Here is a 14,915-nt window from a genome sequence, read left to right as displayed (position 1 = left end):
GACCTTCTGATCGGCAAGCCCTAGGCTCTGTGGTTTAACCCACAGTGCCACCCAGGTTGCTGTTCAGCAAAGTGAGATTTTCAATTGATGGGTACAAACTCCTGAGCAAATCCTTTCATGCATGCAATTAGGTCGTGTCATTTCAGAAAGAGCATCTGAAGTTCTTTCCAAGCTTTTTGTACTACAGGAATGGAAATATATATAGGAACCAAAGCCTGCAAATAGAGTCCTGTCTGAAAATTATGGGCTTTGTGGGATTGGTTTGGTTTTTTAAAAAAAACTAATTAAAGGCAGGATCATTTCGGCTCTGCTGTAATCTGAAGCAAAATTGTTTAGTTTTTCTAATTACAGTTTTACAATTACATATCCAACTTACAACATAGATCCCACAGAATCTCCTGGATTTCCCTCCTCCTCTTTGTGGGTCCTATTGTTAGTCATTTCCTCCTGCATCTTTTATAATAATCCAAATCTTTTACATCTCCATTATATCCAAAATTCACCAGTAAACCACAGGTGCTATTCCAATCCTACTAACAATTTTAACTGTTTACGGTGGTTTTTAAGATAAATTATATATTTTCCCCATTCTTTATTAAAATTTTGGTCTTCCGGACTTCTGATTCTTCTGGTCATTTTTGCCATTTCGGCATAATCTATTTATTTAAATCTGAAGCAAAATTCTCACCCTGATTGCTTATGTGCTTATGTGTTTTTAACTTTTAAGGGCCACCCATCTGGATTTCTCCCAGGCCAAAATGGATATTAGGTTTCAGTTTCATCAGCCAGAGCTGTTATACTGCTGTAAATCACACATGCGGGTGGAGGAAAAATAGCTACAGAAAGACACCCCCCCTTTTATTTTAGGTTCTTATTTTAGGAATGTAATGTGCCACTTGTAGGGTAAAAATAATAATACACCTCGCTAAGTGGTTTACATAGGAATGAATTAAAGCAATTATAATTTGAAACAGAAATGATTAGATGCTGGTCTCCATTGAAAACGGCTTCTCCATGCAAACCAGGAAGTGAACTCTCCAGACAATGGAACAGGTTGCCTTTTCTTATCTCTCAGGCTGTGATCTCCTGGGTGACGCGGGTGCCATTAGGCAGCTGAATGTGCATGCGTACTCCCTCCATTCCCCTCCCTTCTGCCTCTGTGTGGCCCGGGCCACTGGCAACCCATGCTATGCCACTGGGAGGAACAGGGATAAGCTTTACAATCCATCACTTGAAATCCCGTGGACTGGGGCACAGCATGGAGGAATGAAGCCTGCCTGAAACATGAAACATGACACATGACACTTCTTACATACTTCCAACATCTTATATATTTGATCGTGCATTATTTGGGACTAGATGACCCTAGGCTTGATATTGGTCATCGACAGTAATAAAATGACTTGTGGTTACCCAATGGGCCCCTTCCAACTCGACAATTCTATGGTTCCATCTTTAAAAATATTTATATTCTTAGCTGTTATCCATACTCCTAAATACTTACGGTAACTTTCTTCTCAATTGTCAGTTATGTTACTTGTTGTGGGTCTTTTTTATATTGCTCCATCACATTTTTCACCAATACTTTCGTTTTACTTTTGTTTAATTTAAAAGCTGCTACTTTTCCAAACTTAAGAATCTGTTCAGTATACTAGTCAAAGGGTCTTCTACACAAGGTCATCTGCAAATGCCTTTAGCTTATATGCTTTATAACTTACTGCTATTCCTTTTATTTTTTCATCTGATCTTATGCTTCTAGCCAGGGTCTCTAAAACTAATAAACAATAATGGTGACAGGGGACATCCCTGTCTCGTCCCTTTCATTATTTTACATTTTCCTCTTATTACATTGTTTACTATCAGTATTGTCTGTTGGTCAGAATAAATTGCATCAATTTCTCTAAGAAATGACTTTCCGAAGTTCATAATCTCAATAGTTTTTTTCATGAAAGTCCATTAAACGTTGTCAAAGGCCTTCTCTGCATCTAGAATTCTATGGTTCTATGATCACTGTAATGTTCAAGTGTTCCTACACACTGTTTACTTACTAACTTTATTTATTTGCTTTCCAAATAAAGAAACAAAAGTGCTCAGAATGACACTAGCTTAAAGATAGAGCGGAATAGTAAAAGTCTTGGTGAGTAACAAAACTGAATCCATTAACCCCCTTCTACTAGGTCCTGGGATATCCAGCTATGCAAGCAACCCTCAAGAAATTGCTAAGCCCATTAATGATTGCATGAATAAAGTAAAGGAGAAAATTCCATTGCACTTACATACAACCACACCTGTCTACCTGGGAGCCACAGCCGGCATGAGACTTCTGAGGTATGGTTGGAAACCACAGCAGACGCTGATGTGTTGTGTGTATCGTTTTGTCCATTGTTAAGTGGATAAAGCCGGGGAAAATTATTCATGACAAAGTCTTCTCATCCTTGCCTTAAAATCTATCAGTCTATGGGGATTAATAGATATGAGCATGTTAAGACAACGCCCATAAACCAAAGAGGGATTTGGATTTTCCCAGGGGGTATTGCTGGTGAGTAGAATCTTCCCTCAGATTCAACTTGTTGTGACTATTGACTGCCTTGTAGAAGACAGTTGATCCCAGATCGGAGTGTTCCTGAATATTTTGTAATAAATGTGTAATCTTGGGGGGAGGGGGCAAACAAGGACTTTGTGCCATGGGCTGCCACAACCAGGGAGGAGGGAGAGAGTGGGGGCTTGGCCCATGTTGCATACCTGACAACAGCCTGCACTTGTTGTTGTGCATGTGCCAGTGGTTGTATAAAATTTTTCTTTTAAGTGTTGACAAATAGTATAGATAACGGCCAATGTAAGTAAGTCAGTAATTTTTTATTTATAACCCGCCCTCCCCGGCCAAGACTGGGCTCAGGGTGGATAACATCAAATACATTAAAACACAATCAAACAATTGATTAAAATACAGCTTAAAAATTAGAATCAGGATAAAATTAAATGATTGCCCACAAATTACAACATAGGGGTGAGGAACCTCAAGTATTCATCAGGACCGGCTATCCATGTTGGTCCCACATGAGCCGATTAAAGGGCCAAAGAGGTAACTTACAGGGTCCCATAGAAAGGGGTCAAACTGGGCCCGGACCGAAGCCCAGGCAGAACAGCTCCGTCTTGCAGGCCCTGCAGAAAGATGTCAAGTCCCCCAGGGCCCTGGTCTCCTGCGGTAGAGTTTTCCACCAAGCTGGGGCCAAAGCCGAAAAGTCCTTGGCCCTGGTTCAGGCCAGTTTAACTTCCTTGAGGCCCGGGACCTCCAAGATATTATTATTTGTGGACCGTAAGGTCCTTCGCAGGGCATACCAGGAGAGGTGGTCCCATAAGTACAAGGGTCCTAGGCCGTATAGGGCTTTAAAGGTTAAAACCAGCACCTTAAACCTGACCCTGTATTCCACCGGGAGCCAGTGCAGTTGGTAAAGCACTGGATGAATGTGGTCCCGCGGCAAGGGCACATAGATTATACTAAACACACACACCAGTGATTAATCCGTATAAATAAGATGCACAGCATATTTTTTTCCCTGGTGTGGTTTTGCTTGGCACCCATTCCCTGAAGCATTTTGGCACAATTCAGGCTATGCTGATGTTCGTTGCTTAGACCAGGGTTTCCCAAAGCTGTTTTCGGACTACAACTCCCATCATCCCTAGCTAGCAAGAGATGATGGGAACTGTAGTCCCAAAACAGCTGGAGGCCCAAGTTCAGGAGACCATGACTGAGACAAGCAGAATGGTAGAATCTGCAACCTGGAGATTGAGGGGGGGACAACCTCAGAGATGGAGGCTCTGCCCCTCATGACACACAGTCCTCTCTGTGGTCTCGGTGGTGGGGTTAATAATAATAATAATAATAATAATAATAATAATAATAATAATAGAAAAGAAAACAAACCATGATCTTTGCCTAGCATCACATATAAACCAGGATTCATAAACCAGAACTTAGATGCTCCCAACAAACCCCAATCTATAGCCATGGTTAGTTTTTCGGCATACTGATTGTGGGACTTCTTTTTTTGGGGGGGGGTCAAAACAACTGATGGTGTGTTGTTCAGCTAAACCAGAATTCATGGTTTGTTTTCTCTCTGCGTGAGTGGCAAGGGGACTCACAGCCCAGATATGCACATTCATGGTAAGTCATTAACTACCGCTGTGGGTTAAACCACAGAGCCTAGGACTTGCTGATCAGAAGGTTGGCGCTTCGAATCCCCACAACGGGGTGAGCTCCCGTTGCTCGGTCCCTGCTCCTGCCCACCTAGCAGTTCGAAAGCACGTCAAAGTGCAAGTAGATAAATATGTACTGCTCCGGCGGGAAGGTAAACGGCGTTTCTGTGCACTGCTCTGGTTCACCAGAAGCGGCTTAGTCCTGCTGGCCACATGACCCGGAAGCTGTACGCTGGCTCCCTTGGCCTACAGAGCGAGATGAGCGCCGCAACCCCAGAGTCGGTCACGACTGGACCTAACAGTCAGGGGTCCCTTTACCTTTACTGTAATGTGCAAACCAGAGCATTGACTATTGATGTGTGGACCAGCCGCCACAAAGTGATCACTACAAGTAGAACATTCATATCCCCTGCTATCATTTTGGACCTGGTATTTTCCCATGAAAGCAGCCCACACATTTCCTTGGACCATCCAGTGTTGAATAATTAAGTGATGTACATGCATGTATGAATCAACCCTTGACTTGCCAAGTCTAGTCACTAGTTTTGGCAGATGACGAAGGGCAAACGTCTCCTTTCGGCCACTCAGCGTCTTGTATCCTTGTGACTTGCTTAGGTTGCAAAATGAATCAGCGGCCCATGAAGTCCTTCGGAGCATTCAAAAGTACTTCGCAGCCCTGCCCTTTGAATTTAGGGGCACTCAAATCATAACCGGGCAAGAGGAAGGGGTGTACGGATGGATAACAGCCAACTATTTAATGGGCAATTTCTTGGAGGTGCGTGGAAAAATCTGCATGTTTTATTGCATACTATTCTTTGATGAGTTGCTAGTGTTTGAACGGATGTACGCTGAGATTAGCATAACCCCCAGGCAAGGGAAGATTGTGGTACGATGTATGCATATATACATATATATATATACAGCCACCTAAAACTGTGGTTGTAGTACTAAGATTATCTTTATAGCAAAGGTTCCTGCCTTGAATTAGTCTTCTGTTTTACCTAGCAAACTGGTCTCTCCTGTTAAAGGCATAAAACATCATATAAGGGGATGACATTCAGTCATGTTCTTAAAATAACAACACCCATTTAAAGTTGTTGTTGTTGTTGTTGTTGTTGTTGTTGTTGTTGTTGTTGTTGTTGTTGTTGTTGTTGTTTTATTATACCTCGCCCATCTGACTCAGTTGCCCCAGCAACTCTGGGCAGCTTCCAACAAATATAGACAGAAGTACTGTTTTGGGGAAACAGGGGACGGGCGGGTGTGGGGGACTCCCTGGTCCTGAATGGGGTAACTGTGCCCCTGAAGGACCAGGTGCGCAGCCTGGGAATCATTTTGGACTTACAGCTGCCCATGGAGGCACAGGTCAATTCTGTGTCCAGGGCAGCTGTCTATAAATTCCATCTGGTACGCCGGCTGAGACCCTACCTGCCTGCAGACTGTGAGGAAGTTTTAAACATTTGACATTTTATTATTTTTTATATTTTGCTGGAAGCTGCCCAGAGTGGCTGGGGAAACCCAGCCAGATGGGCGGGGTATAAATAATAATAATAATAATAATAATAATAATAATAATAATAGCATAATAAAACACTAAAAACTTCCCTATACAGAGCTGCCTTCAGATGTCGTCAGAAAGTTGTGTAGTTGTTTATCTGTTTGACATCTGGTGGGAGGATGTTCCACACGGAGGGTGCCACTGCCGAGAAGGCCCTCAACCTGGTTTCGTGTAACTTCGTTTCTCGCAGTAAGGGAACCACCAGAAGGCCCTTGGAGCTGGACCTCAGTGGGGGTAGAGACGTTCCTTCAGATATACAGGGCCGAGACCGTTTAGGGCAGTGTTTACCTCACCTGGGCCAGTTCACTCCCGTGGGCCGGATCACATCTGCGCAGACGCAAATTTTGGCGTTTGTGTCTGCACAGACGTGATTTCTGGCACTGCGCTGTGAAGTCCCCGTTCTGCGCTGTGCCAGTTTAGTGAAGTGTGGGGACACGCCAAGTGGGCGGCTCGGTTCGGGAGCGGCTCGTGGGCCATTTAAACGATTTGTGGCTCATGGGCCACAGGTTGCAGACCCCTGGTTTAGGGCTTTAAAGGTCAGTGCCAACATCTTGAATTGTGCTTGGAAGCAAACTGGGGGCCAGTGTAGGTCTTTCAGGACCAGTGTTATACGGTCCCTGCGGCCGCTCCCCGTCACCAGTCTAGCTGCTGCATTTTGGATTAGTTGCAGTTTCTGAGTCACCTTCAAAGGTAGCTTGCCCAGGGCAAAGGAAACCCCTCTAAATTTCACAGAAGTTTTAAATTGTAGGCAATCCTCACTCCAGAATAAGCCAAGCACATTACAACAGTCACCACCACCCTAAGACACCCTGATCACACTTGCAGATGCAACTTTGTGGTTTACATTCCACACTCAATGTCCTCCTAAGCCATGCCCTTCCCAGGTTCCCCAGTTCTTCCAGTGGAGCAATCTTCCTTTCATCCTTTGGTGCTAAAACACCAAACCGGGAACAGAGGGAACAATGGCACAATAGCCCTGTCCCTATGTACGGCAAAATCCCATAGGGAACTCTTTCCCCGTGCACAGAATAAGGAGCTCTGTTGATAGGAGTGGTGATAACAGTTGGCCAAGTTGCCACGGTACTAGTGCCCTGACAGAGGCCACTGATGATGTCCGCTGATTTGAGGGGTGGCATTATTTTTCTGGCCTGGCACTGAGCAGTGCCAGACAGCCAGATCTAGCCAGCTTTCCCACAATGCACCTGATGTAGCGTTGCTCTGGGTTATTGTGGGAAATCAAAAGGACAGCTAGACCTAGCTACCAGGGGCTGCTCAGAGCGGTGCCACTGATGCCATGGAAGCCTGGGCAACTATTTTATCACGAACAATTGCAAACGCAGTAAATGAAGAGTCCACTTGTGACATAGTAGTGGTTCAGTGCTCATAATCCAACGTTTTGTTGATAAAGAGCTTAGTCATTGAGCTTTGTAGTAAATAATATACAAAAGAAGACAGTATGTCCACGACTTAAAGCAGCGGTATACAGTGGTACCTCGGGTTAAGAACTTAATTAATTCCAGAGGTCCGTTCTTAACCTGAAACTGTTCTTAACCTGAAGCACCACTTTAGCTAATGGGGCCTCCTGCTGTCGCCGCGCCGCCGGAGCACGATTTTTGTTCTAATCCTGAAGCAAAGTTCTTAACCCAAGGTATTATTTCTGGGTTAGCGGAGTCTGTAACCTGAAGCATATGTAACCCGAGGTACCACTGTATTTGGCTCCATCTGCATGTTTCCATCGGGAGGAGCAGAGAAAGAGGACGATGTCAGAGGTAAAAAGGAAAAGGTAAAGGACCCCTGGACAGTTAACTTCAGTCAAAGGCGACTATGGGGTTGCAGCGCTAATCTCGCTTTCAGGCCGAGGAAGCTGGCGTTTGTCCGATTGGCGCAGCGACGGTCCGCTGGGGGGATGATGATTGATGTGGCGGTGGTCCCCCCAGAGGGTGTTGATTGTTGCTGCGGCAATCCGCCGGGGGTGCAATCGGTGTGGCGGTGATCTGCCCTGGGGGGATTTTGTCACACCCACCTGGGATGATACCTGGGGCAAACTGCCCCTACCGCTCCCCTTCCTACGCCCCTGGCAACGGGAGCTCACCCCGTTGCGCTGATTCAAACTGCCAACCTTCTGATCGGCAAGTCCAAGAGACTCGGTGGTTTAGACCACAGTGCCACTCACATCGCAATGTCAGAGGATTCTTTAGCGATGAAACTTCTGATTACCAGAACAACATCCAAGACTGAACCACTGGTATATCACAAGTGGACTCTTCATTACTGCGTTTGCAATTGTTCAAGATAAAACCTATTTTGGAAAGAGAAGAAATGAGCACTGAACCACTGATATATCATAAGTGAACTCTTCATTTACTGCATTTGCAGTTGTTCAAGATAAAACCTATTTGGGAAATAAACTGCTTTTGCCATTTCTATGGACGTTTATTGTTTGCTTTCATCACCAGTTTCCTTGGTGATATTATACAGTGGTGCCCCGCAAGACGAACGCCTCGCAAGACGGAAAACCCGCTAGACAAAAGGGTTTTCCGTTTTGGAGGCGCTTCGCAAGACGAATTTCCCTATGGGCTTGCTTCACAAGACGACAGCCCATAGGGAAATCTCCGGGACAGTGGGGAAGCGCAGCTCGTCTTCCCCGCTGTCCTCGGACCTCCTCCGAAGCCTGGCGGCGGGGCGGGGACACCTCCTCCCGCCGCCGGGCTTCGGAAGGATGCCCCGATGCCGGGCAGCGAGGCGGGAACGCCTCCCCCCGCCGCCCGGCATCGGAACGATGTCCCGAAGCCGAGCGGCGGGGCGGGAACGCCTCCCCCCGCCGCCCGGCTTCGGGGCGGGAAAGCCTCCCCCCGCCGCCCGGCTTCGGGGCGGGAAAACCTCCCCCCGCCGCCCGGCTTCGGGGCGGGAAAGCCTCCCCCCGCCGCCCGGCTTCGGGGCATCGTCCCGATGCCGGGCGGCGGGGCAGGAACGCCTCCCCCCGCCGCCCGGCTTCGGGGCATCGTCCCGATGCCGGGCGGCGGGGCGAGAAAGCCTCCCCCCGCCGCCTGGCATCGGAACGATGTCCCGAAGCCGGGCGGCGGGGCCGCGAAGCCTGAGGAGCGCTCCCGCTGCTTGCGGAGAGGTCTGCGAAGCCTGTCCTGGACCTCTTCTGAAGGCAGGCGGGGGGCAAAAGTCTTTGTCCCCCCTGCTTGCCTTCCCAGGGGCTTTTAAATCGCCCGGACAGCGGAGAAGTCCTCCGCTGTCCCGGGCGATTTTAAAATGCCGCCCGCCAGAAGAGGTCGGGGGAAGGCGGTTTCCATAGGAACGCATTAATTGATTTTCAATGCATTCCTATGGAAAACCGTGCATCGCAAGACGAAAAACTCGCAAGACGAAGAGACTTGCGGAACGAATTAATTTCGTCTTGCGAGGCACCACTGTATTGTGTCGATTGGAGTAGTCATTGTATCATCACCCTGTTCATTGTTTTATGGCCAGGTAAGCTTGCCAGGGCCCACAGACTGTGGGGAACACTTTGCCCAATGCCCCCTCAAACCTGGAACTGGCCCGTCCTGTTGGTTTCAGCATTGTGGTGCTGACTGTGCACGGGCTGAGCATCTTTGCCTACACATTTGGCTCGCGATACAGGCCTGGTTGGCATATTTTCCTAAGTGAAACTGGTGGCGCCCCAAACACACTGATCAAATGTACGTAGGGTGAACTATACTATTCCACACTCTTGTTGTGACAGCGTCTTGCTACTTCTTTGGCTTCATTCTTTGGAAGAACATTCTGATTTATATGGCTCCCACAGGCGATCTGGGGAGCGCTTTCCGCATCGATCTCAGCACAGTTTCGTGACGCCCTGTAAACTCAGAAGGGAAGTTTAGACAGGAGAGCAGAGCCCTATGGAGGCCCGGGATGTCAAATCTGTTAAGTGTGGGCGAACATATCAGACGACACAGCAATTCTTCCAAGCAGCTCTTTATTTGTAAGCTGGAACAGAACTGAACTGAAGGCCTCAGTCAGCCTGCTTACATAGAGCTCCAGTACCTTGTTACTGTAACAACTTTCTAAAACTATCCAATCACTGAACGTCACTTTCAATCCTTCATTTGCATACAAACTATCCAATCACTGGACGTCACTTTCAATCCTTTACATAACTATCTACAGTATCCCCCTGCTGGCCCAGGGTGAGAACTTCAGTAGATAACAAAATCTACCTTCTTTCTTTCCAGAGAAACCTTTGGAGGGCTTGGGTCCATCCCCACGGAGCAGAGACCACGGGTGCCCTCGATTTAGGAGGGGCCTCCACCCAAATATCGTTCATCCCCGATGAGACCGGCGACACGACCAACAGCACACTGCCAGTGCAGCTGTATGGCTATGAATACAGCGTGTACACGCACAGCTTCCAGTGTTACGGGAGAGATGAAGCAGAGAAAAAACTGCTGGCATCGATACTACAGGTACGGCTGAGGGAATGCTCTTCTGCTAGGATGGTCTGCTTCTTGAATGCAGAGAAGGGTACAGAGTTCAGTGGTGGAACAAACAGTTTGTGTTAAGTTGTGGGTGAACATATCAGACGACACAGCGATTCTTCAAACAGCTCTTCTTTATTCAGAGGCCAGAACAGAACTGAACTGAAGGGCTCAGTCAGCCTGCTTATACAGAGCTCCAGTACAACGTTACTGTAGCAACTTTCTAAAACTATCCAATCACTGAACGTCACTTTCGATCCTTCATTTGCATAACTATCTACAGTATCCCCCTGCTAAAACTATCCAATCACTGAACGTCACTTTCGATCCTTCATTTGCATAACTATCTACAGTATCCCCCTGCTGGCCCAGGGTGAGAACTTCAGTACATAACAGTTTGCATGGCTTGTTTGCCATTTTCTCATAACAAAAAGCCTGGAGCAGTGGAGATTCAATCAGCAGTCTTCTTTCAAAAAGTAAAAAGCGGGACGTGCCCAAAAGTCATTTTAGGAATGGTTGAACTTTTTTAAGACAACACACAAAAAAAGAAAAAGGAAAAAAAGCGATTGACAATCTAAGTTATATCAGTCCGAGTTACTGGCCACAGGGGAAGATGGAGAGACTAGAAAACAGGAAGTCAAAAGCTGATGTAACAAAAACCCAGTGGTTTTTATTAAGCCAAAGCAACTTCAGAAAGGTGGAATTCAGAGAAGCATTGGGGGAGGTTTTTCTACTGCAAAGCTGCCTCCCTTTATGGATGCATGTTGGAAAGGGGAAAATGCAAAACATACGGCCTATTTTAGTGACGTTGCCTGTAACAATAACTCCTGTCGAAATTATCCCTCCTGTTTAAAACCTTCTCGTTTGTTTATTGTTTGTCAACTGCCAGAATTCAGGTGATAAATCCAGGATCAATAACCCATGCTATCCTCGGAATTATAAAACTGTTGTAACCACGAAATACTTGTACGGCAGCCTCTGCACGGCATTTCTAAGGCCAGAAAACGACAACCCAGACCAGCTTGTAAATGTCACTGGAAGTGGAGATCCAGCTCTGTGCGGGGAAGCCGTATCCAAGTTATTTGATTTCGCAAGTTGCAGGGGGAAGGAAGACTGTTCATTTAATGGCGTCTATCAGCCAAAGGTTAAAGGGAACTTTGTGGTACGTTTTATTTGCCTGGTGCTTATTGTGCTGTTCGTCTGTGTATGTGTGTATGTATGTGTAGTTGTGTAGTCAGCATTTCTTTACAACTGGAAACTATTCAAGAAATTACAGGATATCGCTTATCTGAATTCCCCCAAATAATCATGTTATGTATGATTAAGAGATAAGTTGAAAAAGAGATAAGTTGAAAAGTTGATTGCTATTATTGGATGAACAGGGGAGGGAACTTAGATAATAATGATTTCCCAGATAAGAGCTAAATAAGGAGTTTTCAAGAAAATAAATGTTCATTGGAAAAGGGGTCTTATTAATAAATTTCTGGAATAACATGCAGGATAATAGCCCAATTTGTTGTTTCCCATGTTCTGCTCTAAAGGAAATTTGGTGAACTATTGTTTAGAATCATGTTTCTAGACATACACATGTTTGTGTGTTTACAGATTTTATCCCATTTCATTTCTGTCCTGCTTTTGTTTTTGTAAAATAGTAAATAAATAAGAAAAAAAATTAAAACCACAGTTGAGGTCTAACTTTTACCTGCCTTAATCCATAGGCCTTTTCTGGATTTTACTACACAGTCAATGCTCTGAATTTAACTGGAGAATTTTCACTGGCTGATTTTAATTCAAGCATGTGGACATTATGTTCACAGAATTGGAATCAGGTCTGTATCAATCTTCTGAACTCGTAGAAGGGAACTGTTGACAAAAGTTTGCTATACCTGTGCAAAACTAAACACTCTCATTCATCGGAATGCTTAAGGGGAAAAGATGACAGGACAAAATTTATTTAGGCTGCATTCCAACGCACACTTTCCTGTGAATAATTCCCACTATTTACCATGAGACTTACTTCCAAGTAAATATGTCTTGCTTTTCATAAAATTTAGATTCAGACTCTGAAACTTGACAACAGAAGCATGTTCCTAATGCTGAGAATTATCTAGCCAAATTATCTAGATGCAAGTGTTTAAATGTTGCTGGATCATGCTTTTTATTTTTATTGTTAGAATGGTAAAACAAAAATCTAATATTCCTGCATTGGAGGGGGTTGGACTAGTGTCCCTTCCAATTCTATGTTTCTATTATTCTCATACTCAGTTCTATACAAATAACTAAAACCAAAATATAGTTCTCTAGCAGATGTTTTAACAGGTATCCTCTAGAAATATAATATATATCACTTCAAAACAAGTTGGCACGATTGGTTCCAGGCAGATCTCCACATTTATATTGTTTCCTTGCTGTATTTCTTTCCCTTGACAAACTCATATTCACAGCTAATTACCGTACACCAAGAGTCTTGCCTTGGATTTTCAGAGTACCATTTCTTTACCTGCCCTAATGACCTCGATCACAACGGAAGGCCAGAGTAGAAATTCCCCCAATGAAATAAATATTATTGTTGATTTGGTTTTGAGTAACCATTTTTGTTTTTCAGCTTCCGTACATGATACCTAAATTTGATGAAATCTACGCAAAATCTTACTGCTTTTCAGCTAACTACATCTATTACCTGCTTATACATGGGTATAAGTTCAGTGCAGAGACTTGGCCACAGATCCGCTTTCAGAAGGAAGTAAGTTTAACTTCCATCCCTCACCCCCCCCCCTCAAAAGATAGTGGAAGTCTTAGGGTGGGAGTCTTAAGGGTGGAAGTCTTGAAAGATTAAAACAAAGTTAGGGACTCAGAGCCGTTGTCAATAGATGTTTCTTAACCATTGCAAAAATTAAAAATAAATTTGGAACACAGTTGACTTTATTGTGAACACAATTGCTCCAGCCACTACTTCTTTGGCGATCACTTGTAGCCGAGTAAAATTGTCTTCCATGAGCACAGTCTTAACAGTGAGTCTGTAAGTGACTGTGGAAGTCAGTTCTGGATCCACATGTTCTTCCACAGTGGGGATGTAGGTTTCCAGATAGGAGTTGATCACGGTGAGGGTTTGCCAAGCATGTCTTCATCTTAGCACGTTTCTCCCTTTTGTCCTGAGTTCGAGCATCTTCAAAGTCCATGACAACTTTGGTAAAGTCCCAATTGTCGGTGTTTGTACTACATTTTTTAAGATTTGCCTTGAGGGAGTCTTTGAACCTCTTTCGTTGTCCCCTGGTATTTCGCTTTCCATTCTTAAGTCGGGAATAGAGTACAGTGGTACCTCGCAAGACGAATGCCTCGTAAGACGAAAAACTCGCAAGACGAAAGAGTTTTTCGTTTTTTGAGTTGCTTCGCAAGACAAATTTCCCTATGGGCTTGCTTCACAAGACGAAAACGTCTTGCAAGTTTGTTTCCTTTTTCTTAAAACCGTGCATTCAGGGGGTGCAGTTGCGACTTGACTTCGAGGAGCAACTCATAGCACGCGGTGTGGTAGCCTTTTTTGAGGTTTTTGAAGACTTTGGTATTTTTGAAGCTTTTCCAAAGTCCGTGCTTCGCGAGACGAAAAAATCGCAAGACGAAAAAACTCGCAGAACGAATTAATTTCGTCTTGCGAGGTACCACTGTATAGTGGTACTTAGGGTTAAGTACTTAATTCGTTCCGGAGGTCTGTTCTTAACCTGAAACTGTTCTTAACCTGAAGCACCACTTTAGCTAATGGGGCCTCCTGCTGCTGCCGCGCTGCCGGAACACGATTTCTGTTCTCATCCTGAAGCAAAGTTCTTAACCTGAGGTATTATTACTGGGTTAGCGGAGTCTGTAACCTGAAGCGTATGTAACCCGAGGTACCACTGTAGTTGCTTTGGAAGACCATCATCAGGCATCCGCACAACATGACCAGTCCAACAAAGTTGATGTTGAAGAATCATTGCTTCGAAACTGCTGATCTTTGCTTCTTCCAGTACACTGGCATTAGCTTGCTGGTCTTCCCAAGTAATGTGTAAAACTTTTCCAGCCCCTAGGGATGCAGATTCCAGCCCGATGCAGAGATGCTGGGGACCCTCTGCTCTACCACTGAGCTATAATGCTCCTCCAGGACTTTGTTAGATGGCAGCTTGAGGTTTTTTGAGGTGGTGGCTAAGGTTTCTTTTTCAGGTAGAGGGATGCCTTGACCCTTGGCCAACCCTCCATGGGTTGCACATCGAAAGGGGTGGTGTGGCATCAGAGCAGGGGACCCTTGGGAGTGGTCAGTAAATATATACCTGTGTGTATATGAGTGTATACTAATGGACAAATGGGGGACACCAAAACTTTTGGCATTGCCCTAGGGATCAGTACTATTTTCTGGAAGTACTTCAGGGTATACAGTTCTGGCACCTTTTTTTTTTCAAATGTTAAAAGTGTGGTGCTTGCCGTTAAGAACTTCCTGGCAGGTGCTAGCACTTTTTTTCTATTAAAAAAGAAAAAAGAGGAAGAAAGCACTGGTAGGGATCATATGTGAGTAGTCAGCAAATTAAATTTAATTTTAAAAATGGTCTTTGTTTTTTAAATTGGGCAGAGGGAACAGTGGAGCAGGCTGCACAAAGCCCACGAACCTGTTGCAAAGGAAAACCATGATTTCGCAATACATTTGAAGTGGGCCAGTCTGGACTAAAACGTCT

The 14,915-nt window shown here is 45.0% G+C and overlaps 1 protein-coding gene across 3 annotated transcripts in view; it reads left to right on the top strand.

The window, feature by feature from the left end:
• The window catches only part of ENTPD3 (ectonucleoside triphosphate diphosphohydrolase 3), a 29,211-nt gene that overhangs the window by 12,549 nt on the left and 1,747 nt on the right, over positions 1-14,915 (top strand). For 2 of the 3 annotated variants that reach the window (XM_081882156.1, XM_081882158.1), the window contains 6 exons: positions 2,178-2,328; positions 4,813-4,972; positions 9,976-10,206; positions 11,108-11,380; positions 11,937-12,047; positions 12,824-12,961. In XM_081882156.1, coding sequence (XP_081738282.1) covers positions 2,178-2,328; positions 4,813-4,972; positions 9,976-10,206; positions 11,108-11,380; positions 11,937-12,047; positions 12,824-12,961 — 1,064 coding nt within the window. The remainder of the gene's footprint in view (positions 1-2,177; positions 2,329-4,812; positions 4,973-9,975; positions 10,207-11,107; positions 11,381-11,936; positions 12,048-12,823; positions 12,962-14,915) is intronic. The other variant, XM_081882157.1, reaches the window with a different exon arrangement.

The sequence above is a fragment of the Podarcis erhardii genome (assembly GCF_964252035.2).
Source record: "Podarcis erhardii genome assembly, chromosome: 12".
NCBI lineage: Eukaryota > Metazoa > Chordata > Lepidosauria > Squamata > Lacertidae > Podarcis > Podarcis erhardii.
This window is presented reverse-complemented; position numbering and strand designations above follow the sequence as displayed.